The sequence below is a fragment of the Aotus nancymaae genome, unplaced genomic scaffold (genome assembly GCF_030222135.1).
Source record: "Aotus nancymaae isolate 86718 unplaced genomic scaffold, 86718_ANA_hifiasm-v0.15.2.pri h1tg000008l, whole genome shotgun sequence".
Lineage (NCBI taxonomy): Eukaryota > Metazoa > Chordata > Mammalia > Primates > Aotidae > Aotus > Aotus nancymaae.
Window position 1 is genome coordinate 60,887,479 of NW_026988419.1, and position 26,466 is coordinate 60,913,944.

Genomic DNA, 26,466 nt, shown 5'->3' on the forward strand with positions numbered 1-26,466 from the left:
ATGGCCAGGTACGGTAGCTGCCGCCTATAATCCCAGCACTTTGGGAGGCTGAAGCAGGCAGATCACCTGAGGTTGGGAGTTCAAGACCAGCCTGACCAACATGGAGAAACCCCGTCTCTACTAAAAATACAAAAATATTAGTTGAGCATGGTGGCACGTGCCTGTAATCCCAGCTACTCGGGAGGCTGAGGCAGGAGAATTGCTTGAACCTGGGAGACGGAGGTTGTGATGAGCCAAGATCGTGCCTTTGCACTCCAGCCTGGGCAACAAGAACAAAACTCTGTCTCAAGAAAAAAAAAGTCTAGGTTTTATTTGGGGTGTGTGTGTGTGTGTGAGAGAGAGAGAAAATTTCAGAGGTACAGACACTCTTTCTGGTCATTGATATCTACTTGCTAATTTTCATCTTCCTAACAACTGCTATGCTAGAGACCAGGAAAAAAAAATATGGCTTTAAAAAAGGAGAAAGCATTTTTGTACCTTTTTTTACTTGTGATACTAAACCTATGAGTGATAGCTCAATTTATCAATTGCTACATGCCAGGTGCTGTGCTAATGAACTCTTAAGACACGTAAACTCATTTAATCCTTACAACAGTTTTTTTTTTCCTCCCTTATCTTCTTTTTGAGACAGAGTTTCGCTCTGTCGCCCAGGCTGGAGTACAATGGTGCAATCTCAGCTCACAGCAACCTCCGCCTCCTGGGTTCAAGCAATTCTCCTGCCTCAGCCTCCCAAGTAGCTGCGATTATAGCATTTGCACCACCACACCTGGCTAATTTTTATATTTTTAGTAGAGACAGGGTTTTTCCATGTTGGTCAGGCTGGTCTTAAACTCCCGACCTCAGGTGATCCGCCCGCTTTGGCCTCCTAAACTGCTGGGATTACAGGCATGAGCTACTTTGCCCAGCCTATTTCCCCATTTTTAAATAGATGAAGCAACTGAGGCCTTAAATGGTTAAGTAAGTTGCTGAAGATTGTAAGCTGGTAAATCATAAAGCCAGAGCTGAAACTAGACAGTTGAGCTCCACTGGTTCCATCTGAGTTCTGAACGCTTAATATCTAGACCTCCTACCCCTGCTGATGAGTTCTGGTCAGAGTGACGTTAGTCCTCCAGCGCCACCATGTTTGTCTCCAGATGGCTGTATTTGGGCTTGAGATGTTCTTTCTGGTGCTTAAACTTCAAGACAGAGATTTACTTCCTTTCATTTGCTATAGAAGCTGAAATAATCTGAAGCAACACGAGAATCCTGGCTCTGGGGTTGGTACAAGTTATTACAGGAAGGGACAGGACTTGGCCCTCTCCTCTCCTCTCCTCCCTAGATTTTCCTAGAGGCACTCAGCCTTCATCTTTTGCCACTTAGGGTTTGAGTGGAAAGGGCCGAGAACGTGTGGTAGGAAGCAGTAAAGTAGACATTTCGCTTTCCTTAATTGTCCTACAATGTGGAAGATGTTATCCTTTAGAAACCATGTTGTAAATGGCAGCAACATTCCCAGGCCAGCTCAAAAAAACCTATAATGTAGCTAAAATATATGCTTGCAGCTGTATTGTTTCCTAGTTCTTTTGTTTTCATTGCAAATGTGTAGTATTTTATTTGTCTTATGAGCTAGTGGGCTAGCTGGGAACTTAGCCACATTGTTTATGTTGGAAAATGCATTCCAAACAGTGAAGACCTCATATTTATCTTAGTGTAGAGCTAACTTTATCCATAGAATAGATCATTGACTTCCTGAATACTCTGCTCCAAGTGAACTGAACAATGTTATCACCAATTTTTTTATGGTAAAGAGAAAAACATCTCAATAAGATAGAGAAACATTATCTATGGATTTACTGTGACCAAGACCAAATTGTAATTAGCTAGGAAATTTTTATAATTGTAGCACTATATACATTCATCTGTTTTTCATTTGTTACATATGGGTTTTTATTTATCAACCCCTCTAAAACATTGAAATATATTAATGTGGCTACCTGAACCACTTGTAGATCTTCAGACTTGTGTGGCAAAAGGAATGATAATTATGATCTGCTTCAGGCTACAGGCTAGAATAATTCAAAAGGAAATGTGTATTACTAATGCAGCAGAGCTCATAAATTCTCAATGTCAGTTTGCCATTTATGCAGTCAGTCTGGTTAGCTAGAGGCAAAAAGGCTAGGGTTACATAATATTTATGAGGTCTGAAGTTAGCCATCACCAAACGCAAATATTGCTAGTGTTTCAGATTACTCATTAAAGTCAGTGTCATCTAGTCACGGCAATGGAGTTGGGAGCAGAGTGGATGTGGTAATGATGAAACGTTATTTATAAGTAGAAATTCTGTCCATTTTAGTCCATTGCTACCTCCAGGGTTTATAGCCTTCCTATTTTATATATTATCCCTGCGATACCTACCTGAGGGTACCCATACCATTCTGCAAAAATCTGCTTGTCACCTAAGGTTTCATAACACGAAGATGGGAGTGGGACTTTCCTTGCTCTGCAGGGTTTCTCCAACCCTTTTCATGAGAAGACCTCCTGCCTCTCTGAACATTATCACAATCGCCAAGTCTTAAAAACTTTCAGAGCCCAGCTAGTGCCTTATGTCATACTGTGCTCAGAAATAATTAAGTGTCCAGACCCATACTCTTGTGCTCTAGTGCAGTTCAAGAGTTTGACTTGTATAGGGTAATGAGCAGCTACAACTCCAGGCCTCAGGGCTACTCCCAGGGAACACTGTGGCTGTGAACTGCAAATTTAAAGTATGTGTACAGTTGTACGTTTCCACCATCAAGGAGCACTAATCCTGGGGCAGTTCCTAACTGCTCTCTTTGTATTTTCACATATGAACAGGGCATCCCAGAATTAAAATAACTCTTTCATTTCCTACGCTTCTTAGAATTCTTCAAGAAAGATGTGTTTTGGTTTGATTATTGGTGGTGGGTTTTCTTGGGGGGTAGGGGTGATGAAGCAAATACCGCTAAAACCTTTTATTAGTGAAAAGAGTTTTGAGGATTTCAGTTATACCAGGATTATTTAAGTTTAAGGGTTTCATTTTAACCCTTTTCTCTACTTTCACTTGTATTTGAAAATATAATAGAGCCAATTTTTTTCTGTTAGCTATGTGGCATAATGATTTTCCAGACTTTTCGGTGGAGTCGGAAGTAGTATTCTCAAACACGTGCAGGAAACTATATCAGGAGAGCGTTTGCCCTAAGGGAGCACTATTGACAGGATCTCCACACTCTCTTCGAAAATTTTAAGATGTAGTGCTATTCCCAGGGGGAAATCAAACTACATACACCAGCTTCTAGGAACTAGAGATTTGAGTCCTTGTTCAGCACAGTGGCAGATTCGTTTTAAATTTATTTTTGTTGAAAGTTCTTGATCCCTTTCACTGTTATAAGACTAGAGGAAATTTCATAATTGATTGTGCTATTTGTGTGATACATTCAGGCCCTCTTGTACCCCGATAGCCACAGTTACAGAACTGAACAGTATACAAGAACTAAATGAGTCTGAGGTCCCCAAAAAGCATATTATGTAAGGCAAAAACAAACAAAAAACAAAAACAAGGACCCACTTAAATACTCATCATTGGTTAAATAAAGTGTTGTGTGACCTGTTCATAAAGGAATTCATGAAACAGCTAAAAAAGATCATGTCGATCTATATTGTTAGCGACAGGACCCCTAGCACTAAAGACTGGTTGCCCCAACTCATGCCAGAGGCATAATTCAAAACCAAACAAGACTAAGCTTAAAATAAGTACAGAATAAGAATATAAAAACATTTTAATTTCCTTGCCCTGATTATTAGATATAATTATATTAGTAATATATATAATATATATATTATATGTGCCCTGATTATTTTTTTATATATATATATATTCCCCCTAAAGCAATGACCTAATATATATATAGTTGTTTTTTTGTTTGTTTTTCAATTGGTGTTTTTCTTTCTTTTTTTTTGTTCCTTTTTTTAATTGTACTTTAGATTCTGGGGTACATGTGCAGATCATGCAGGATTGTTGCATAGGTACATACATGGCAATGTGGTTTGCTGCCTCCATCCTCCCATCACCTACATCTGGCATTTCTCCCCATATTATCCCTCCCCGACCTCCCCACCCCCCTGCTGTCCCTCCCTTGCCCCCCCAACAGACCCCAGTGTGTGATGCTCCCCTCCCTGCGTCCCTGTGTTCTCATTGTTCAACACCCACCTATGAGTGAGAACATGCAGTGTTTGATTTTCTGTTCTTATGTCAGTTTGCTGAGAATGATGGTTTCCAGATTCATCTATGTCCCTGCAAAGGACACAAACTCATCATTTTTTATGGCTACTTAGTATTCCATGGTGTATATGTGCCACATTTTCCTTGTCCAGTCTATCGTCGATGGGCATTTGGGTTGGTTCCAGGTCTTTGCTATTATAAACAGTGCCTCTATGAACATACATGTGCCTGTGTCTTTATAATAGAATGATTTATAATCCTTTGGGTATATACCCAGTAACAGGATTGCTGGGTCAAATGGAACTCTGTTGCCCAGGCTGGAGTGCAGTGGTGCATATCAGCTCACTGTAGCCTCCGCCTCCCATGTTCAAGCAATTCTCCTGCCTCAGCCTCCCCAGTAGCTGGGATTACAGGCACCCACCACCATACCCAGCTAATTTTTGTATTTTTAGTAGAGATGAGTTTCACCATCTTGGCTAGGCTGGTCTTGCACTTCTGACCTCAAGTGATCCACCTGCCTCAGCCTCCCAAAAGTGCTGGGAGTATAGGTGTGAGCCACCGTGCCTGGCCAGAAATACATATATGTACACATACATATATATACACATATATACATATATGTATTTTAAGAGAAGGGATCTCACTATGTTCCCCAGGCTGGTCTCAAACTCCTGGGTTCAAGCAATCCTCTCACCTCAGCCTCCCAAGTAGCTGACATTATAGGCGCCCAGCTATGAGAAATACTTCAAATATCAGGTCCTTAACAAAAAAATAGTATTCTTTTATTGGAATTTTACTTTGCTGGCACTTCCAACACCTGTTAGTTTATCCAGTCCAGCACTCCTTATCTGGAAGGAGGAAGGATAATATCTGGGGAGAGGCAATGTAAGAGAGGGGCGAGTTGGCAGCCATGGAAAACAAGGTCAACCTAACCCCACTTGGTCCCAGCTCACTAACCTCCAATGAAGAAAGTGTGTGAGTCTCTATGTATGTTTGATTTTCAATATAGGAAAGGACATAAAGATATGATGTTAGAGTATTATACGTAAATTTTTAAAACTTGAGTTTTTTAAAGAAAAGTAAGTTTAATGTTATATGAAAATAAATTATATATAATGTTATATAAAATAAATTATTGTATTTATATATAATAGCATTATATTCCATTATAAAAATTTCATTTATAATAGCAACCAAGGAGTAAAAAAAAAAAAAAAAACACCCAAGGATAGACAAATAACAAGTACTATATGAAGAAAACATTAGATCTCCACTGATGGACAGAGAGAACACTGTAGGAAATGTGAAGACATTTCTTATCTTAAAGAGGACAGTTAAATATTTTTGAGTCAGCTGGGCATGGTGGCTCATGCCTGTAATTCCAGCACTATGGGAGACTGAGGCAGGAGGATTTCTTGAATCCAGGAGTTTGAGACTAGCTTGGGCAACATAGTAAGTCCCTGTCTCTACAAAATAAAAAAAAAAAAATTTGGGGGGCATGGTGGCATGTATCTGTGGTCCGAGCTACTTGGGAGGCTGAGGCAGGAGAATTGCTTGAGCCAGGAAGTTAAACCTGCAGTGAGCTATGACTGCCTCACCACACTTTGTCTGGGTGACAGAGCAAGACCCTGTCTCAAAAAATTATAGTCATATTGTCCTTAGATTAATCAGTAAATTCAATGTAAACCCAATTTTGTGGCCAAAAACACTTAAACATGGTAGAAGTGCAAAAAAGCAAGCTGGAAAATAGTTGAAGCAATGTAGTACACACGTTTAATGTTTCTAATTCACAGAGTACTCTTAAAAATAAGTCAGGTGAGGCCGGGCGCGGTGGCTCAAGCCTGTAATCCCAGCACTTTGGGAGGCCGAGGCGGGTGGATCACGAGGTCAAGAGATCGAGACCATCCTGGTCAACATGGTGAAACCCCGTCTCTACTAATACAAAAAATTAGCTGGGCACGGTGGCGCGTGCCTGTAATCCCAGCTACTCAGGAGGCTGAGGCAGGAGAATTGCCTGAACCCAGGAGGCGGAGGTTGCGGTGAGCCGAGATCGCGCCATTGCACTCCAGCCTGGGTAACGAGCGAAACTCCGTCTCAAAAAATAAAAATAAAAAAAATAAAAAAAATAAAAAAAATAAAAAATAAGTCAGGTGAAGAGGCCGGTCGCGGTGGCTCATGCCTGTAATCCCAGCACTTTGGGAGGCCAAGGCAGGTGCATCACTTGAGGTCAGTAGTTTGAGATCAGCCTGGTTAACATGGTGAAACCCTATCTCTACTTAAAATTCAAAATTAGCCAGGCATCATGGCACATGCCTGTAATCCCAGTTACTAGGGAGGCTGAGGCAGGAGAATCACTTGAACCTGGGATGCGGAGGTCGTGCTACTGCATCCAGCCTGGGTGACAGAGTGAGACTTTTTCTCAAAAAATAGTAATAAATAAATAAATCAGGTGAAAAATAACCCAAGAGGCCTAACAGGAAAATTCACAAAAGAGGTTACAGAAATAAACAAAGAAAAAGATCTTCAACCTCTGAAAAAAAATAAAGTAAGTAAAAGTGAGATAACATTTTTCATTTATCAGACTAACAGATTTTAACATTAAACTATTGGTGAAGGTATAGGAAATCGGCATCATTAGGAATACGAATTGCAACATTTGTGAACAGTTTTGCAAATATGTTAAAGTTCTGCATATTTCTTAACCCATGAATACTACTTTTACACATTTAAAATAAAAAGAGGCCAGGCTTGGTGTCTCACGCCTGTAATCCCAGTACTTTGGGAGGCCGGAGGCAGCCTGATCACCTGAGGTCAGGAGTTCGAGACCAGCCTGACCAACATGGAGAAACTCCGTCCCTACTAAAAATACAAAAATCAGCGGGTCATGGTGGCGCATGTCTGTAATCCCAGCTACTCAGGAGGCTGAGGCAGGAGAATCGCTTGAACCCAGGAGGCGGAGGTTGCGGTGAGTTGAGATTGCCCATTGCACTCCAGCCTGGGCAACAAGGATGAAACTCCATCTCGAAAAAAAAAGAAGTAAACTAAAAAGAATCATTCATCACTTGTGTAACTGTACTTGTAAAAATCTTATATAAAGCAAAAAACGAAAACAAAAATAACCTACCAAAATGCTCATCATTAGGGGCTATGTGATCCCTTTGTATAAGGGAATGCTCGGAAATCACTAAAAAGATCACGTACATCTGTATTTTTTGTTAAAGACAGATGCTTTCCATGTATTAGAGAGAGAGAGTGCTTTTAAAATAGTTAATAAAATTGCATGTACAAACAGAATATGTATAAAATATACTATAAAAATATATTAGTGGATGCATAGAGAAATGTTCTAAAGTATGTTTGCTGAATGTTAGCAGTGATCATTTGAAGACACTTTTTACCTTATCATTTGCTTTTCTCTTTATGCTTTTTTAGTATTATTAAAATATTTCATACCACCCATGAACTATTTCATACTTAGTAAAACTAAACAAAACAAAACATGGGCTTTCCATGTCCTCTGTGGCTCATTCTATGTAGTTTCAGGAGACGGCAGAACACATCCACTCAGAAGGATGACCTTGGAGAAGCGAGTTCACAGTGAAAAAGTTGGTAGACACTGTCTTCTTCACAGCTGCCAGACCCACAAAGAGCTTCTCTTGGGAGGGAAGGGATTATGTGTCACTTCTATCTAATTTGTATGGAACCAACAAAGTGGTAGGATGCTTGTCCAGAATAGTGTTCTACACATTGACTAGTCGTGTAGACCAAATCTCCCTCTGCAAGACCTAGTGCAAAGGTCAGTCGTGACAGTGAAAAGGAGACTATCAAGTTGCTGTTTGCAAATTCACATTTGTGGCTTCCTGTGCTGCTCGTCAGATACCTTCTTTTAACTCACAGCTGGAGTGAGTTTATTTGCAGCTACTTGGTTTTTTTTTTTTTGAGACAGAGTCTTGCTCTGTTGCCAGGCTGGAGTCCAGTGGTGCCATCTTGGCTTACTGCAGCCTCCACCTCCTGGGTTCAAGCAATTCTAGAGACGAGTTTTTATCATGTTGGTCACGCTAGTCTTCAACTCCTGACCTCAGGAGATCCACCCACCTTAGCCTCCCAAAGTGCTGAGATTACAGGTGTGAGCCACAGCGCCTGGCCAGCAGCTGCTTCTAAAAGCCAGTTCTGCCTTTCTTTTTCCCCTTCTCTTTACTTTCTGGGCCCCTTTCAGCAGGTGAAGACAGGATTGCTGCCATAGTGAGGACTATGTTCCCGTTTGTGCTGCTGTATATTTTTTGTTTGTTTTATTTTTATTTATTTTGTTTATGTTTTTCCATAGCTTTTTGAGGGACAAGTGGTGTTTGTTATATGAGTAAGTTCTTTAGTGGTGATTTGTGAGATTTTGGTACACCTATGCTGCTGTGTATTCTTATACATACAATAAGCCTGAACCTACTCTCGGTGCTCAGCCTCATTTAGAGATAGGCTTCCCAAATTTTATTCTTTGTTTTGGAATGAAAAAAGTTTCATAGATTGCCGTGTAATGCTTTTTTTTTTTTTTAAATTACAATTCCGTATCTAAGAAATCTCTGTAGGTGTTTGCCTCGATTCTGAAAATAGAGCTAGTGTCTTGAAGTGGTTTCTGAATAAATGATGAAACGTGTTCAAAGTCTGTAACTCTTCCTTCTCCTTAACCACATCCTAGATAATCCACTGATGGTAAATGTCATTTGTGTGAATAGATTCTCTAGTTTTAGTTTTCAAGGCTTTTTTTTTTTTCATTCTAGCTGTCTGGATGATTAATGTGACTAGGAAAATACTGTTGACCTATTTAAATCATGTCAGACAACATCCATTGCTCATCTACATAATGAAATACACACTGAACATTACATCTTAAGTGTGGGAGCCAGTAAACTACAAAATAATGTTTTAGTCATTTAGCTTATGAAATAAAATATAAGACATTAGGACCAACTATAGCATTAAATATTAAACTCTTCAAATGGTAATTATCAGTGAAAACAACTTATAAATGAAAACAACTAATGGTATTTCTGCTTTAGTAGTTAATTAGAGGAAGTGGAGGTGGTTGCATGCAACAGTATGAATTCAAGAAAAGTCTTTATGTCAAAGTGTCTGTTAATATTACTTGACTATTATGGGACTTACTGTAAATAGTTGAGTTTTTCGGTTGTTAATCAGTGGCTGTGAAATAATAATTTTCCGACAAACTTAATTAGAAAAAATTGTTTGACATTTTTATCATAGTTTCATTAAACTGGTCTCTGAATAATTTTAAAGATAAGTAATTTATAGCAGAAACTATTTCAATCAATGATCTGATAACAAAGATAAGCTGTGACAGCTTTAAAAATATTTAAATTTTGTAAGGACATCATTTGCACAGTGATTAAATAAATGCAAAATTTAAAGGCACTGAATTTAGGCCATCAGGTTTCCATGGTTACACCTTTCTAAGTTATTTTGTGTATTGTGTAAATAGGTCTGTGAGTCACTGATAATTATTTGTTTTTTTGTTTGTTCTATTGGTAATTCTGTGTTTAGCTGAATTTAACAGTTCACACGGCGTGCTTTGCTTTATGTATATTTTAGTGTTTGTGATTGACAGTGATTGAGCATTTCTTATGGAGTGCTTGCCTTTTTTGTCATAAGTGATGTATGTTGGTAGTGCTTGAAATGTAAATAAGTTCTTCCTGTATCACTGTTTAATAAACAGGAATTTTAATGCAAAGAAGACTTCTTGATACATTTAAACAATAAGGTTTGGTGAGCTCTAGAATATTTCCACTAAATAGATTGCACACACCAAAACAAATATGTTTAAATTCTTACAAACTAATGTTACCAAGGACAACATTAAAGTGTATGGATAAGCACAGCATTGACTGAATGCTATTTAGTAACAGAATTAAAACGCTGCATTCTTTTTCTTTCTTTCTTTTTTTTTTTTTTTTGGAGACAGGGTCTCACTTTGTTGCCCAGACTGAAATGCAGTGGTGTGACCTTGACTCATTACAGCCTTGGCTTCCTGGGCTCAAGTATCCTCCCACCTCAGTCTTCCAAGTAGCTGGACTGCAGGCGCTCGCCACCGTGCCTGGCTAATTTTTGTATTTTTCGTAGAGGCACGGTTTCACCATGTTGCCCAGGCTGGCCTTGAACTCCTGAGCTGGAGGGATCTGCACACCTCCCAAAGTGCTCAGATTATAGGCGTGAGCCACTGTGCCTGGCCAAAATAGCAGCATTCTGATCTAACTCTTAAACTTATTTCTGATAGTACACTTTACAGGGAGTGTCTTCAATGAAAAGTGGAATCTTTCTATAACATAATTTCTCCCATCTCACCCTTTGCACAAATTTAAGAAGTATTCTTATATGTTTAGAAAGGTATGATTCTTGAAAAAAGCCAGGGTGTTTATGCCCATGGATGGAGGAAGGAATTTTCCTTAGACCTCACCATTAACCATCGGCATTCTAGCAAGGGCCCAGCAGGAACTCTCAGAAAAACATCAGAATTAGGCTGTCCATAATTCATCCTACTGAATGTGAACCTTCTCTCATTCACTACAATCATGAGATGCTGTCCAGTTTGTAAAGTGTTTCTACATCTGCAGTCTCATTTGCGGGTCAGGCTGGCCCTATGATGAAGTGAGGAGAGGCCCAGTGCTTTGGATAGTAAAGGCTCTGGGACCCAACCTAGGATCTCAAGATTACTTTGTGAATTACTTGCTTTGTGGATTGTTCAAGGCACATTTAAAAATTCAAGCTGGTTTCTACTACTGATTAGTCCATTTTAGAGTGACCTCCTCCCATAGTCAGGTAACCAATGATAGTAATCACCATTTATTGAGTGCTTACCTTATGCCACTTTCTATACATCATGTCATACAATTATCATAGCAACCCTGTGAGGAAGGTATTATTATCCCCATTAATAAATGAAGAAACAAGGCTTAAAGACTTTAACTAACTTGTTTAAGTAAACCAACAGTACTCACAGAAGGAAAACCAATTTAAACAAGAGCTCAAGTAAATATAGTTAGGAAGGCACACCTTTTGGAGGAAATTCCCATGGTGCATTCACAAGCAAAATATAAAATTTTAAATTTCATACTATTTCCTTCTTTTTACCCCCAATTGACTAATTGACTATATCTTCTTGTTGTTGTTTGGAGAGATGGAATCTCACTCTGTCTCCTAGGCTGGAGTGCAGTGGTGTGATCTCAGCTCACTGCAACCTCCACCACCCAGGTTCAAGCAATTATCCTGCCTCAGCATCCCGAGTAGCTGAGACTACAGGCACATACCACCACGCCCAGCTAATTTCTTTTGTATTTTAGTAGAGAGAGTATTTCACCATGTTGCCCAGGTTGGTCTCAAACTCTTGAGCTCAGGCAATCCACTCACCTCAGCCTCCCAGACTGTTAGGATTACAGGCGTGAGCCACCACACCTGGCCATACCCCCAAATTGACTATACCTTGTTAGGCATTGAGGAGTTGAGGTTTCTTTGCAACACTCCAGTAGAAGTATACTTCAAAAAGTGTCCCATCGCCTCAGTTAGACAATGTTTCAAATGTTTTATACATCAAATATTTTGGTATTGTGGCAATATTAAAAACTGTAAATATGAGATGATGAATTTGTCATTCTACTAAGTGTGAATGGTCTTGGTTGGCTAAGGTTTTCAAGTAATGTTGTGTTTTCAGAGATGAGAAGCAAGCAGCCTGCTACGTACAGATAAAGAGTACATGTTTTCTTGGCGATTGTGATGGTTTTAATTTTTAATCTTTTAAAATTTTTATTTTATTTTAATTTTTTAAAGACAGGGTCTCACTGTTGCCTAGGCTGAAGTGCAGTGGTGCCATCTTCATCACTGCAACCTCTGCTTCCTGGGCTGAAGTGATCTTCCCACCTCAACCTCCCGAGTAGCTGAGACTACAGATGTATGCCACCATGCCCAGCTAATGTTTATATTTTTTGTAGAGACAAAGTTTTACCATGTTTCTTAGGCTGGTCTCGAATTCCTGGACTCAAGCAATCCACAGGCCTCAGCCTCCCAAAGTGCTGGGTTTTTAAGTGTGAGTCTGGCTTAATTTTTAACCTTTAGTACAAAAAAAGTAAACCAGATAGTTGAATGTTCATATCTTTAAATATTTACATATATTTAAATAAATGTTTGTTTATTTATGTTTACTTATATAAATACATATATATAAGGGCCAAATTGTAAGCAGGCTTCTATGGTGCTCCCTTTTAAGCCTGTGCCATTTTAACACATTGTACTTTTTGCATTAATACCCAGAACTGTCAAGTGAGTATTCATATGGTCAACCAAGTATACCATATAAATTGAGTATAAAATTATTTGTAGCAATATAACTATACCAGTCCAAAAAGCTGCCTTCAGAAAATTTGGAGCTTTTGCTTTGACTAAAGAGGTTAACAAATTTTCTCTATTTTTCTGGTTGAAAATAACTCCTTGATGCATGATCTTGGTTTCTGTTGTCTTGAATCTGTGTACTCTCAACTGCAGAAGCTTAGAAATGCATTGTTTTTCCTGAAGCCTTAGCTTTGTCATTTTAGGTTTTAATTATTGACCTATCTTCCTGCCGATGTACCACGCCTATTGACTGGTCACAGGGCAGAGACAAAACTCCCACAGTTGTCAAAATACCATGATAAGATTTATATTCAGATGTTTTCTTTTTAATCCCGTGCCTTTCACTTAGAGGTGTACAGTGAAAATCTTCTCAGGAAGTTTAAGGTGTAGATATTTTTGTTTTTTGTCTTTTTTTTTTTTTTTTTTTTGGTATTGACACTAAAATTTTGATCAAAGCTCTGAGCTATTTCATCCCAATGTTTTGCTTATGTGGCAATAACTTTAAATGGCCCATTGAAAAGAAAAAAAGGAAAGAAAGACACCCAACAATATACCTAGGGCATGCTGTATATAGAATTCAGTTGACACTATTGTAATATGAAGACTGAAATCATGCTCTTTTCAAATGCTTTAATACAATTTAAAAATATTTATATTAAAGCTGTGCTTTTGATCATAGATTATAAGCCCCCATATCTTCTGTTCTTGGGTATTTTAATACAAAATAACTAATATTTTGAGTAGTAGTTTATATGACTGTAGTATTTATGAATAGTCTGGAAGTTTTTTTTAAGAATTAAAGAAGTGTTTTATTACTATGTCAGTTTTAAAAAAACTCATGATTTTTTATATAGACTTTCTCTAAAATTGAATTCCATGTGTGATTTCTATGAAATTGCTCTTTCTGGTTCCTATTTGTATGCTTTAATATAAAATTGTTCTATTTTCCTCTTCTTTACCAAAGTGTGTGAGGTAACAGGAATGTTTCTTTTGAGAGACTTTGGAAGGTTGAAATTTGCCAGATGTTCTGTGCTAACCTAGAAGTGTGCATTCCCTGGGTACCAGGACTGTGTGAAATTCTTTCCTATAACTTTGACAAGAGCATTTGGTTTTGGTTCATTTTAGGGTTGTGCTTCTACTCTGATCAGAGCTTGTCTTTTATTCTGTGTTTAAATGATATTACGGCATCCAGAAAATCTGGCAAAGAAAATGATATTTTGATGACATTTTTCACAGGGCTCAACTAGAATGAATTATTACATTTTAACCATGGCCCTAATAAACAGCTTCTTTATTTCCTCTGCAAGGATACAATATTTCTTTGTCCAAGAAGTTGCCTGAGTATATGTATTGTTGAAGTGCTAAAAAGCTGCTTTTCTCTAAACTTTAGCTGAGAGACAATGGGATTTGCCAAGTATATACTATTTCACTGTGACTCAATACTTTATGATTATAAAGATGAATTTAAACTTTGAAGTAAACATTTTTTTGTCTCAAATGGAGAAATTCCATGCAATAACCCTGTTGTACAAATTAATCATTTCTATGTAACTTCTACTAATCCACCAAATGATCAGCTTTTAGTTTTATATTTGAGTTCTGACTATAATCTTTGGCACCCTTCCCCCAGCTATAACTCGGCCAGCTTAAAGGAATCTTTTTTCCTAGACTCACAAACAGGAGTCTACATTATTAAGTAGGAATGTTTATAGATCTTTGTTTCTAGAGTAAGTTGAGGTGTTTTAGTTTCCGAAAAAGAGCAGAATGCTTCTCGTATAAATACAGATGCCTGTGTGCTGGTGGTGTACATTAGTGAATAATCACATATTATCGGATTTAGCTTTTGCAAAGAAGCAAAATGAAGTATTTTCGTAAACCATTTCTGAACTTGTCATTGATGTTATACTCTATCAGTTGCTAAAGGAGGAGATATATAGTGTAGAGCCAACTTCCTGATTAAGCCTTGGGGAAGGTCATGTTTTGCAGTGACCTGGGCACCATTCTTAAATGTTGTTATTATTGGAAGAGGGTACCCTCAGGCTGCTGCCCTTCCTCTCCCCAGAAGTGCTCTATGACCGACTTTCCAGTTCATCTTTTCTAGAACAAGGACTCCCAGACTGTAGATGAATTCTGACATCTATAGTCCAGTGTCCATCTCAACTTCATTTGAGATGTTTTATTAGTACTAGTGGCCCAGTCCTACCTTAATATGAGAATGATGCATCCTCATAAAAATTGCAAACTTAGAGCAGTAAACAACTAGGATTAACTTTTATGTTTCAGCATAAAAGTGACTGATGACTTTTTTGTCACTTAAAATATTTCACATATTTCCTTTTTATTTCTGTGTGATCTTTATTACTGTTTAGTGGTCTTAGGTATAAATAACTTCAAGGACAACACTTTGGATGTGAAGTAGAATATTTATTTCAGACAAGCATTTATGCCCATATATTTTAGATTCAACTATGTGCTTTATTATCAGCATTAAAGAAAATGAGCTGTTTTCCAACACCTGCATACCAACTGGGCCTGCATCCTCTTTAGAAATGTTGTTTAATAAACACTGTGGCTTTATCATCCAGAGGCTGTTGCCAAATGCTGTTAATTAGACCAAAAAAAATGTTTTTTAAAGATTGGTGAAAGAGATCCACTCTCTCTCTGTAATGGCATCTTAGCTTGAAATCCAGGAAGCAGTGGTGTATGGTGTCCATATCCTGCATTGGAGAAAAAGTGTGGAAAGCATCTGGGGAAAAGGAGGCTCTTTACCAGCTTGTTTCCTGTAAGTTCAATTGGAAGACCTTGTCTGTGCAAATAGATTTCAAAATAGAGCCTGCCCTTTGACTGTCTCCATAATTACATGGCTCGCTCTGTATTTTATTTGGCAGCCAGAGCAGTTAACCCCTGGAAGGAAGGGGCTGATGGCATGGCCAGCTTGGCTTTCCAGACATGTCCATGGGAATGAATAAACCACTGTTTGGAGAAGCCCATAGCTAAAAACACACTAGAATAGTCTGTAACTGATCTGAAAGTCTTTTAAAACAAATTTACTCATGTTTATTATGATCGGTTAAGAAACTTAACTTTGTCCTTATTGTATAGATTATAGAGCCATATTAATTGTTTTAAAAAATTGGGAATTAGGGGAGTTCCTTTTTGCTTTGATGTAATCAACATCTGTCCACAGATGAATTTGCTTTTGTTTAGTTTCAAGGGCTCTTGTCCTTTAGCTTTGCCCAATCAGTATCTGCTTCAGCCTGGGGCATTCCCTACTGGTGCATGTGGGGTTTTTTTCCCTCAGCAAATGCACAGGTTATTTTTTGTGAAATGTGAGCTTCTCTTCTGCTTTATAGTTGCCTTGAGATGGGAAGGAACCTTCAATCTTTCTCATTTATTTTTGAAACGTACATCTTAGTACTAGATTATAAAAATCAATGCAAGAGTTATATCGAGTGATGCAGACTATTTAATTTTTCTTTGGTAACATTTGTACAAGTTATGAAACCTGTCATGTAATCAGTCAGTGTTTTAGGTCAAGAAACATAAGGCATGGATGCATTTGCAGTGTTCTTGTGGACTTGAAGCACACAGCGCTGTAAGAGCCTGTGCGCCTACTCTGAGTAATTTGTTGGAGTTCATGAAGTGTGATCTTTCTGTGAGGCTAAATCAGCACCTCAAAAATATGTTCCTGTGCTACAGTCCCTTCTGAGCTTACCTTAGGAAGCAACATTTTTAAACAGTTAAAAATGTATCAGATTGCTGTCACAAAGTAAATTGTTTTTTTTGTTGTTGTTGTTAAAGTTAATATATTATTAAGCAAATCATTTGGTTTAAAATTAAACTCATCAATGAATATAAGAACCATATTTGAAAATGAATTTGCAAAACATTGTTGATTTTCTTTCTTGGTAATCATAAATCATTTAAATCTGGCAGGCAGTCCTCCCTTCATCCAAAATAATTGCCTCCATTTGTAAAATCAATTAGCTGTTAACATGCTATAAATAATAGTTTTGTTACTAGACTTTGTCATTTACTGATCATTATGAAAAAATATATTCAGTAAGACATTTTGCAGGGTGTCTTTTAAATCACATATTATCTCTGGTTGACATTGTTAGCTAATGTAAAGTAGCCAAGCTACTTTATTGTGTTGTTTTCTACCCAGATATTTGATACCTCTGCAATGTAACATAGCTGAGGATTGATGGCACGCTGCAGGGTGAAAGTGCTTCCCTGGAAACATACAATGAAAAATATATGTGTTCGTAGCCCACACTTGAATACAAATGTACTTTGTTCAGTTTTACAACTGCTTAAAATAATAAGCATTTTTAATGTCTCTTTGAAAGTTCATTCAGACTTCTCCCTTAAAAACACTTGTTGACCAAAAGAAAACTCACATTTTCAAGGATAAAATCAGCTTAATTAAGGGTCATTAGTAAAGGTGCACATGAAAACCCAGGGCTCACGGGATGAAATGGAAGCATTTCATTATGTGGTATAGGATGCATGAGCAGATAACAATTAAAATGGACCCTGAGTAAGAGGCCAATAAATATAGGGCATGTCGCATGCAGCAACGTTAGTTATTTAAAATGCATTCCTCCCTCCATCATACTTGAATTCTATAATCCTACCTTCAGACTTAACCTATAAAGGAAAATAAAATGCAGCTTTTAGAAATTGATGTTATTACTGAATGTGAAAATATTTAAAACCGTAACCTAGATTTACATTCCTAATACAAATTTTAAATATGAAAAATGTGCTGCAGGGTCCAGAGGACATATAGAAATTTCAAGAGATGTTCAGGCTGCACAGTGTGCTCTTCCATGGAGTAAAGGAAGCAGTTGCCTATAATTTTCAGTGTTTAACTCAGACTAGGTGCTCATAGCATTTTTGTAACACTAAAAATAATTCTTATTATTACCTTTGATAACAGTAAATATTCTAGTATTCATAACAAATAACATATAGATTTACTGCCTAAGAAAACACTATACAGAGTTGCTGTTAGGTAATCAACAGTAACAGTACTACGATCATCTCTTGCAAGATCAAATTAGTACAAAGCTACTCCTCACTGTTCTGGGCTCTCCTACTCCCCTGAGACTTCTGATGATTTCCCACTGGTGTCTCTAAAATGTCAGATGAGTCCACTTGCTCCTTGTGGTAATTAGTACACACCTGAGTCCTGTTTCCCCAAATAGCTTTACCAAAACACGGTGTGTAGTGGGTCCTGAATGAATGATAGTGCGTGGGAGATGGAGGGGCCATTTCTGTCTCTGAAGATGGTCATCTTGCATCAAATTTGTTGTAACATTGATGGTAGCAAGTTGGAAATTAGATGTAGTTATAAGGTATCAGCAGTGCTTTTGTCAAGAAATGAATCATACAGGAAATTCAAGAGACCGTTTCTACATTGATCCATATCAGTTACTATAGTTTGGGTATTTTTTTTCTGTGACCCTGAATATAATGGATACTGGGGATTTTAATTTAAAATGCTCTGCATTTAGAAAATTTACTGCTTATTATATTTTGATAAACAAAGTTGAGGACCCACCCCTCTTTCTTTGCCAGGCTAGTTGGAGGACCATTATCTTCTAAAGGTAACATGACTTATGCCCATTTTTTCATTTCACCTGTGAAAACACCAGATTTTATTGCTAATAAAAAGATGGAACCATTTGTAATAAGTAGTTAGTGGAATAAACACAGTATGGAACCTTATTATCCTGTTACCTTGTGACAACATTTATAAGGGTGTCTTTTATCAGATTGAAAGAAAAGATTTCATTTCAAATACAAAAGTGTCTTATGAAAGAGAAATTGCTGAATACACTGTAGAACCATAATTGTCAACAGATTGGATATGTTCAGGCTGTGTTCCTGACGTTTCGAATTTTACCATCCAGTCATGTGTGGGTGTGTCTGCATCTTTTCGGCAGTGAGGCTGTCATTTGGCAGGACAGATACCTTGACAACACTGTTCATCCTAAAAGTGAATGTCTCAAAAGCCTCATCAGATATCCTAGTAGAGGCCTGATGACTTCATGCTACAAGTTTAAGTACATAGAAAAGATTCCCCCTATAATGACCGTGTACTTGAACTTGATAACTCTGATAAAGATGATCTTTGATGTAATCAACCACATTGAAAAAAATCTTCATGTGTCCTAAAATTGATCAGAGGCTACATCTTCCTGTTGCCTGGGATGTAGCATGACAATCAAATGGTACTGAATGAAGGCACACATTTCAGAGCTGAAGGGACCTCAAAGATTGTGAACCCCAACTCTCTCCTTTTACTGATCTTCTGCATCTCAGTGGGTAATGTCTTTGAAGTGCTCAGCACAGAGCTTGGCACCAGTAAGTTCTTGGTCAGTCAGTGTCCACTGTTACTGTTATTGCTCAAGACCCCATAGCTCTTAGCAGGACCAAGGGTAGAACTTTCTAACCAATGCTGTGCCACTTTGGTCCTTTTTGTATCACGCATAGCACTATCTGATGTAATGAAATGCATTTGTTGATTGGCTTACGTCTGCCTCCCACTACAAGAATGTAAGCTCCATGGGAGTAGAGACCTTGTCACCTCATTCACCACCGAATTCTCTAATCCAGAGCATGGCACATGCAGTGAGTTCACTAAGTAGTTGTTGAATGAATGAAGGCATTCAGAGACCCCACAGGTAAACATGTTGAAGAGTGGAGAAGGAAAAGGAAAAGAAAGGAGGATTTATGGAGCACCAATTTTTTAAAAGATGGTTTACCTACTTCTGTTTCTCAGCTAAAGCTCACATTAGCTCATAGTAGAGAGAACACTACTACCCTCATTTAATAGTGAAGAAAATGAGTCTCAAAAGTTTTGATAGCTCACATCTGTTTGACCTCAAAGTGTATGCTATTTTCACTACCATAGTACCTCCCAATTAGATCATTTCTAAGAATTTTTGTGAAAAGTGTTTACATTTTTCATGATAAGAAAAACGGTAACAAGAATTTTCTTGAAAAGTGTTTACATTTTTCATGATAAGAAAAAAGGTAGCATTGAAATCCAGTCCCTGAAGGAATACGTCATGTAACAAAGCACAGTAGCTAATAGAACTGATAGAGCCCCTGCACGCAGCTGAGAGACACGGCCCTGGATTTGGACTTAGAGGATTAAGCTTGGGGCCAGGTCATTGATTAGCAGATGTGTGAGTCTTAGTTCCTCATCTATACAGCAGTGATGTTAACAGCTACCTGCCTAATGACAGAGTTGGTAGGAGATACGGTATGTAGAGCACCTAGCACTGAGCTTGATCTAAGTGTCCAATAAATTTTAACCACTGTTACTATTACTATTTATATTAGTATTATTATTAAGAGTAATCATAATACTTTCCTCAGAAGGGAAATACTTGTGAGTTTGTGTCTTGTATGTGGTCCCGCCTAGCGATGCAATTAGGGAGGTAGAATCACGGATCAAGTCCACCTGAGGCTTTCCAAATTTTCCATTTTATATCCACAGACTCTCCAACGAATAGTTCTGCCCCCCACCTCCCTGAAGCATGTGTTTGGCCAGCAAAGGCAGCTTGGCTTGAGATAGTGGATGGATTAGGTCAACCCATCACCACTTTTGGAAAAATAATAGTAGTAGTAGTAGGCCGGGTGTGGTGGCTCATGCCTGTAATCCCAGCACTTTGGGAGGCCAAGGCAGGCAGATCATGAGGTCAAGAGATCGAGGTCAACTGATCAACATAATGAAATCCCATCTCTACTAAAAATACAAAAATTAACCAGATATGGTGGCCTGCACCTGTAGTCCAAGCTACTTAGGTGGCTGAGGCAGGAGAATTGCTTGAACCCGGGAGGCGGAGGTTGCAGTGAACCAAGATCATGCCATTGCACTCCAGCCTGGGCAACAGAGCGAGACTCTGTCTCACAAAAGAAAACAAAATTGTAGTAGTAGCAATAGTTTTGTGATGCCTTTTACATTTTCTGGGTTTCCCTGTGTGTTAGCTCCCGTTTTTCTCATGCCTGTGAGAGAGGTAATATACTTTGTAGAGGCAACTTAGTCTGCGTTTCCTTCTCAGCTTTGGCACTTACTGCATGTTCCTTTGTGTGCCTCAATGTCTTCAACTGTGACATGGAGCAGTAACAGTTCACAACTCATACAGTTTCTGTGAAGATTCATGAGCTAACATGTAAAGTGTCTAGTATAGTAATTGAGACATAAGTGTTCAGTATTAGAAACTATACTCGAGCCCATGTTTTCTTTCCCATTTTATTTTTTATGTAGTCTTTTTTTTTGAGACAGGATCTTACTCTGTCGCCCAGGCTGCAGTGCAGTGATGTGATCATAGCTCATTGCAATGTCAGACTCCAGTGCTCAAGCGATCCTCCTGCCTCAGCCTCCTGAGTAGCTGGGACTACAGGCCCGAGCCACCACATCCAGCTAATTCTTCTATTTTTTGTAGAGATGGGATCTCACGATCCTCCCACCTCGGCATCTCAAAGCACTGGGATTACAGGATTTTATGTATTCTTGAAAGAACTCTTATTTACTGGTTATCTTCTAAATGCAAGGCACTTTCACATTTCTTATTTCAGTTAATTCTCACCTGAGACTGAAATGAAGAAACTTGTGCAGGGCGCAGCTAGTAAGTGGTGGAGCTGAAACAAAGGTCCAGGCTTCTGCTTTCCAACTATCTGTTTTTCCTGGGACACTACCCTGTCCCTCATGTATCAGTTGACAATACTATGGTTAGTGGTATTGTCATTAGGGAAATATTATACTTTAAAAGCTTTAGAGAATGAATATGTTCCTGCCTCTATCAAGCAACTTTTTTTTTTTTAGAGACAGAAGTCTTGCTTTGTTGCCCAAGCTGGTCTCAAACTCCTGGGTTTAAGCAGTCCCACATCAGCTGCCCCCCAGAGTAGCTGGGACTACTGGTATGTGCCACTGTGCCTGGGTTTTGCAACTTATTTTTTTTTAAAATGATATTACTGACATTTTTTCTGGTGCTTGGAATTGTTTAAAATAGTACCCAAAACACCTGTATAAGTTAGATTCAACAGTATTATAATCAATAAGGAAGGACATAATTGAGTGAAACTGATCACCCTGAATCACTGAGCATTGTGGTTTGTTTGCATCAGTGCCTTTCCCCAAGTCAACTAGAGATCCAGAGTTTTGGAGTCAGTACTTACCTGCAATTCATGTTTTCATTAGTTTCACAGCTGAAATGTTACTCTAGGCCACTAGTTCTCAACCTCTTGTGAATCAGGATTACCCTGAGGGCTGGTTAAAGCACAGATCGCCCAACCCCATCACCAGTTTCTATGTTTGTAGATCGATATGGGACCCAAGAATTTGCACTTTTTTTTTTCTTTTTCTTCTTTTTTTTTTTTTTTTGAGATGGAGTCTCACTGTCACCCAGGCTGGAGTGCAGTGGCATGATCTCAGCTCACTGCAAGCTTCACATCCTAGGTACAAGTGATTCTCCTGCCTCAGCCTTCCAAGTAGCTGAGATTACAGGCACGTGCCACCATGCCTGGCTAATTTTTGTATTTTACCATGTTGAATAGAGATGAGGTTTCACTATGTTGGCCATGCTGGTCTCAAACTCCTGACCTCAAGTGATCCGCTTACCTCAGCCTCCCAAAGTGCTGGGATTACAAGTGTGAGCTACTGCTCCCAGGCTTGCATCTTTTTTCTATGTGACATTATACTACTGGTCTGTGAATCTCATTCTGAGGACTAGTGCTCTACACCAGCATTCAGCAAATGTCTCCTGTAAAGGGCCAAAGAGTCCATTTTTTAGGCTCTGTGGAACACATGTTTACAACTACTCAACTACCACTGTAGCTCAAAATCTGCCATAGACATTTGTAAGCAAATGAGGGTAGCTATAGTCAATAAAACCTTATATTTATGGGCACCAAGATTTGAATTTAATGTATTACAAAATATTGGATTAAAAAGTTTTTTTCAACCATTAAAAGTTTAAAAACCATTTTAGATTTTGTAGTGTATAAAAATGGGCAGCAGGCCAGATCTGGCCCTTGGGCTGTAGTTTTCTGACCCCTGCCATGTGTTTTTGACCTGTTGGGGACTGGCCAGGCGTGGTGGCTCACACCTGTAATCCCAGCACTTTGGGAGGCCGAGGTGGGCAGATCACCTGAGGTCAGGAGATAGAGACCAGCGTGGCCAACATGGTCAAACCCTGTATCTACTAGAAATACAAAAAAAAATGAGCCAGGTGTGATGGCTTATGCCTGTAATCGCAGATACTTTGGAGTCTGAGCAGGAGAATCACTTGAACCCAGGAGGCAGAGGTTGCAGTGAGCTGAGATCACGCCATTGCAAGCCAGCCTGGGTGACAGAGCAAGACTCCATCTCAAGAAAAAAAAAAAAAAAAACCCCAAGCAACAACAACAAAACAACAACAAAATCTATTGTTCTAAATATGAAAGTAATGAAATAAAATGAATCAAAATGTCTTCCTGGCTGGATGCAGTAGCTCACACCTGTAAACTCAACACTTTGGGAGGCCGAGGCAGGAGGATCGCTTGAGCCCAGGAGTTTGAAACCACCCTGGGCTACACAGCAAGACCCTGTCTTTACAAAGGGTACAAAAATTAGCCAGGTGTGGTGGCACATGCCTGTGGTTCCAGCTACTCAGGAGGCTGAAGTGGGAGGATTCCTTGAGCTTGGGAATCCAAGGCTGCAGTAAACCATGAGCACCACTGTGCTTTACCCTGAGTGACAGAGCAAGACCCTGTCTCAAAAAAAAAAAAAAAAAGTCTTCCCCTTACCTCTAGCCCCAACCACATGCCACAGAAATAGCCACTGTTGATGAATATCAATTTTCAGAAATTTCATGGGCATGTGCAAGCTTGTACAAGTGTATAAGCTCCTTTTACATTAATGGGCTTTTTATATATATTTGTTGAGCATTCACTTTTTTCCTACCAGTGTATTGTGACTTCTTTCCATATCAACACATAGAGATTGATTTGGCCTCTTCTTTTTAATAGCTCCAGAATTTTCTGCAAGTATACCATAATATATTTAATCAGTCCCCTACTGGTGTTTCCTATTTGGATACATTTAAGTTGTTTTCCACTTTTTTTCTACCATAAATAATGCTGCCATGAGGGTACCTCTTCATACATCCATCATTGCATAGTATCTGCAGGATAAAGTCCTAGGAGATGAACTGCTGAGTCAAAGGATATGTGCATTTAAAATTTTGATAGATATTTCTAAATTCCTGTTGTGAGTACTTTGAACCCTATATTCATTTTCTTTCAGTATTATACTTACATTTTTGCTATTTAGTCTTTATCTGACTTGAACATTCATCACAATGAATTTCAGTATAATGCCTCACTGCACGTGAACTTAACACAGGGTAGTAATCCTATGGAGGGCAAAAAGTGCAGCTGGCAATTTGTCTGTGATTCTTGAAAGAAAAACGGCTTTACAGAGTATAAAGCCATCAAAACAGTGCCCTGAATCTAGGGTCGTCTTGGACATTGCCACATAAGGTATCACAGCAGAAATTGTTCTTTTTACAAACCTGGTGCTCACCAGATGTTTTATATGTTTATTTCCCATTAGAGTAGAGTTTTCCATTGTCACACATTTATGTAAACATAGTATTAGCTAATAAATACGCCGTGTTACTGTTATACTAGAACTCAGAATGCCACTGCTTTCCTTTCTATTTGGGGCTTTTCCTTTTTCAGTCAATAAAGTATTAATAGATAACACCACAACATCTTAAAATGGAACACTGTGTTAGGTTGGTTTTTTACTTAAAATATGTCTATTTCTGCTCACAGGTTCTCATAGGATTTTCTCTTCACCACTCCATCATATCTACTTACACAAGCAGTCAAGCAGTCAACAAAGAAGAAATTTCTTTTTTCGGAGACAAAGAGATATTTCACACAGTATAGTTTTGCCAGCTGCAGTTTCTTCAGCTCATCCGGTTCCTAAGGTACTGTATTGCCTATTATCTGCTGCTTTTTCCAGCCAAGATAAAAGTTGACTGCAGAAGCGATCAAATATTTTTGCACCTTTGATTTCTGAGCCATTTGGGTTTTAATTTTCGAACTAGGTCTGTGATCTAAAACTGTGACTTGAGAAGTTTTTAATATCCTGCAGTTCTATAGCATTAATTTTTTCAAATAAAGCTCTAAGCTTTCAGTTGCTTAGCTTATTTAGAATTAAAATTTCGGCTGGTTTGAAGGTAGTGAGTTATCTCAATTGATTGTTCACAGTCAGATACAGATCGAACTCCTTGTTCTATCCCCCCTTCTCACTACTGCACTTGACTAGTCTTAAAAAAAAAAAAAAAAAAAAGTAGAATTAAAATTTCTATCATGAAATTTTCTACATTAAATTTCTAACACGAAGATAAAACTATATGTATGTAGTTTTCTAACTGTTTTAGAGAAAAAAATCGACTATAAAATTGTGATGATTTAAAAGAGATTACTTGAAACTAACACTAGATTTTTTTAAGCCTGTTCTTATACTTTCCTTGTTATTTGATGCTGCTGTCTTTGAATCATCTTTTAAACTAAATTAAATAAAATATATCTCAGAGCAGTCTTGATTTTTTTTTTCAGAGATTGCAATTCTGTGGAAAGGCAATCTATCCATTTTTCAAAGTGCAATATAAAGGGAGCATGCAAGCCCCTTAGGAAGAAGGAGAATAGCTAAAGAAATATAGATTTGTCACAAAAAATCATCTGCTTTCTCCCTTTTATGAATTTTTTTACAGTGAGCCCATATTTAGTATGTTATACTTCCTGAAGGTGAATGGCCCACTTTTAAGGCAAAGGCCTACGACACAGAAGGGCCACCAGGATGTATCCCGTGGCCTGGCTGTCACAGTGAGAGTGAGCATTTGGTATTAGTCACAAAAATTGACACTTTTTTCCATAGAAGAAAAGAAAAGGAAATCTCTGGTGAGGTGAATTGTATTGTTTTAGCCATTTCAGTCAATTTCAGTGTGACAACCCAACAGCCCTTCTGCCTGCAAGTTGTAACCTTGCCAGATCACAGAGCAGCGTGGAGACAAGAACACACGCTCTTTGGGGGAGACCTGGTGAGCGTTTGTGGGCATTCGTGGTGTAGCTATGGGAGAGTAGATGTTGCTCCAGAGCTCAGCTGCAGCAAACCAGGCAGTAGTGTCACCTGAATCAGAAAACCCATCTGAACAGTGGGGTGAGTGAAGACCCATAACTCCTGCGTGGGAGGCTTCACAAAGAGGAGAGTCCTAACCTCAGCCCTTCCAGCGCTGCTGTGATGTTTCAATTGAATAGTGTTATCTCCCTCAGCTTCCTGTCCCAAACTGCTGTGGAGCCCTACTGTGGACTGTCCAACAACGCTTGTAGTTTGTAAAGCATTATAAACTACAAATAGTTTGTAAAGAGCTGTGCAAAACCTTGGGACTGAAAGAAGCTCTGTGTCTAAGATGGTATTTATTTTCCAAATACTGCCCATGGTGGAGAACGGCCTACAAAAGTGATCAGGGTTGCAGGTTTTGAGTTTAGGGTGGCTTTTTGTTTATTCTTGGCAAATAATGGAAATATTCTTGTTAATTTTTATGTACTTGAAGAAGAAAACTTGTTTCATTTTATTCTAGCCTCTCAGTGTAAGTATGGTTGCAAAATGTAAGAAAAGTGTATGTGTAATAGGCTTCAGGGAATGTGACAGTCAGCCTTTTTACATATATTCATTTGGAGAGGGTGTTGGGAACTATGTTTTACATAAATTATATTTTTGCGTTAAGATGAAAGTGCTCTTAATTAACCATTTGGTGAATTGGAAGCTTGGTGCTGTTATTTATCAATGGTGA

At 38.5% G+C, this 26,466-nt stretch overlaps 1 protein-coding gene across 5 annotated transcripts in view; it reads left to right on the forward strand.

Annotated features, from left to right (window-relative positions):
- METAP1D (methionyl aminopeptidase type 1D, mitochondrial) overlaps nt 1–26,466 on the forward strand; it is an 89,425-nt gene that overhangs the window by 44,558 nt on the left and 18,401 nt on the right. For all 5 annotated transcript variants that reach the window (XM_012462378.3, XM_012462376.2, XM_064373397.1 and 2 more), the window contains one exon: nt 24,440–24,597. In XM_012462378.3, coding sequence (XP_012317801.2) covers nt 24,440–24,597 — 158 coding nt within the window. Of the gene's footprint in view, nt 1–24,439; nt 24,598–26,466 lie in introns of those variants that run through there.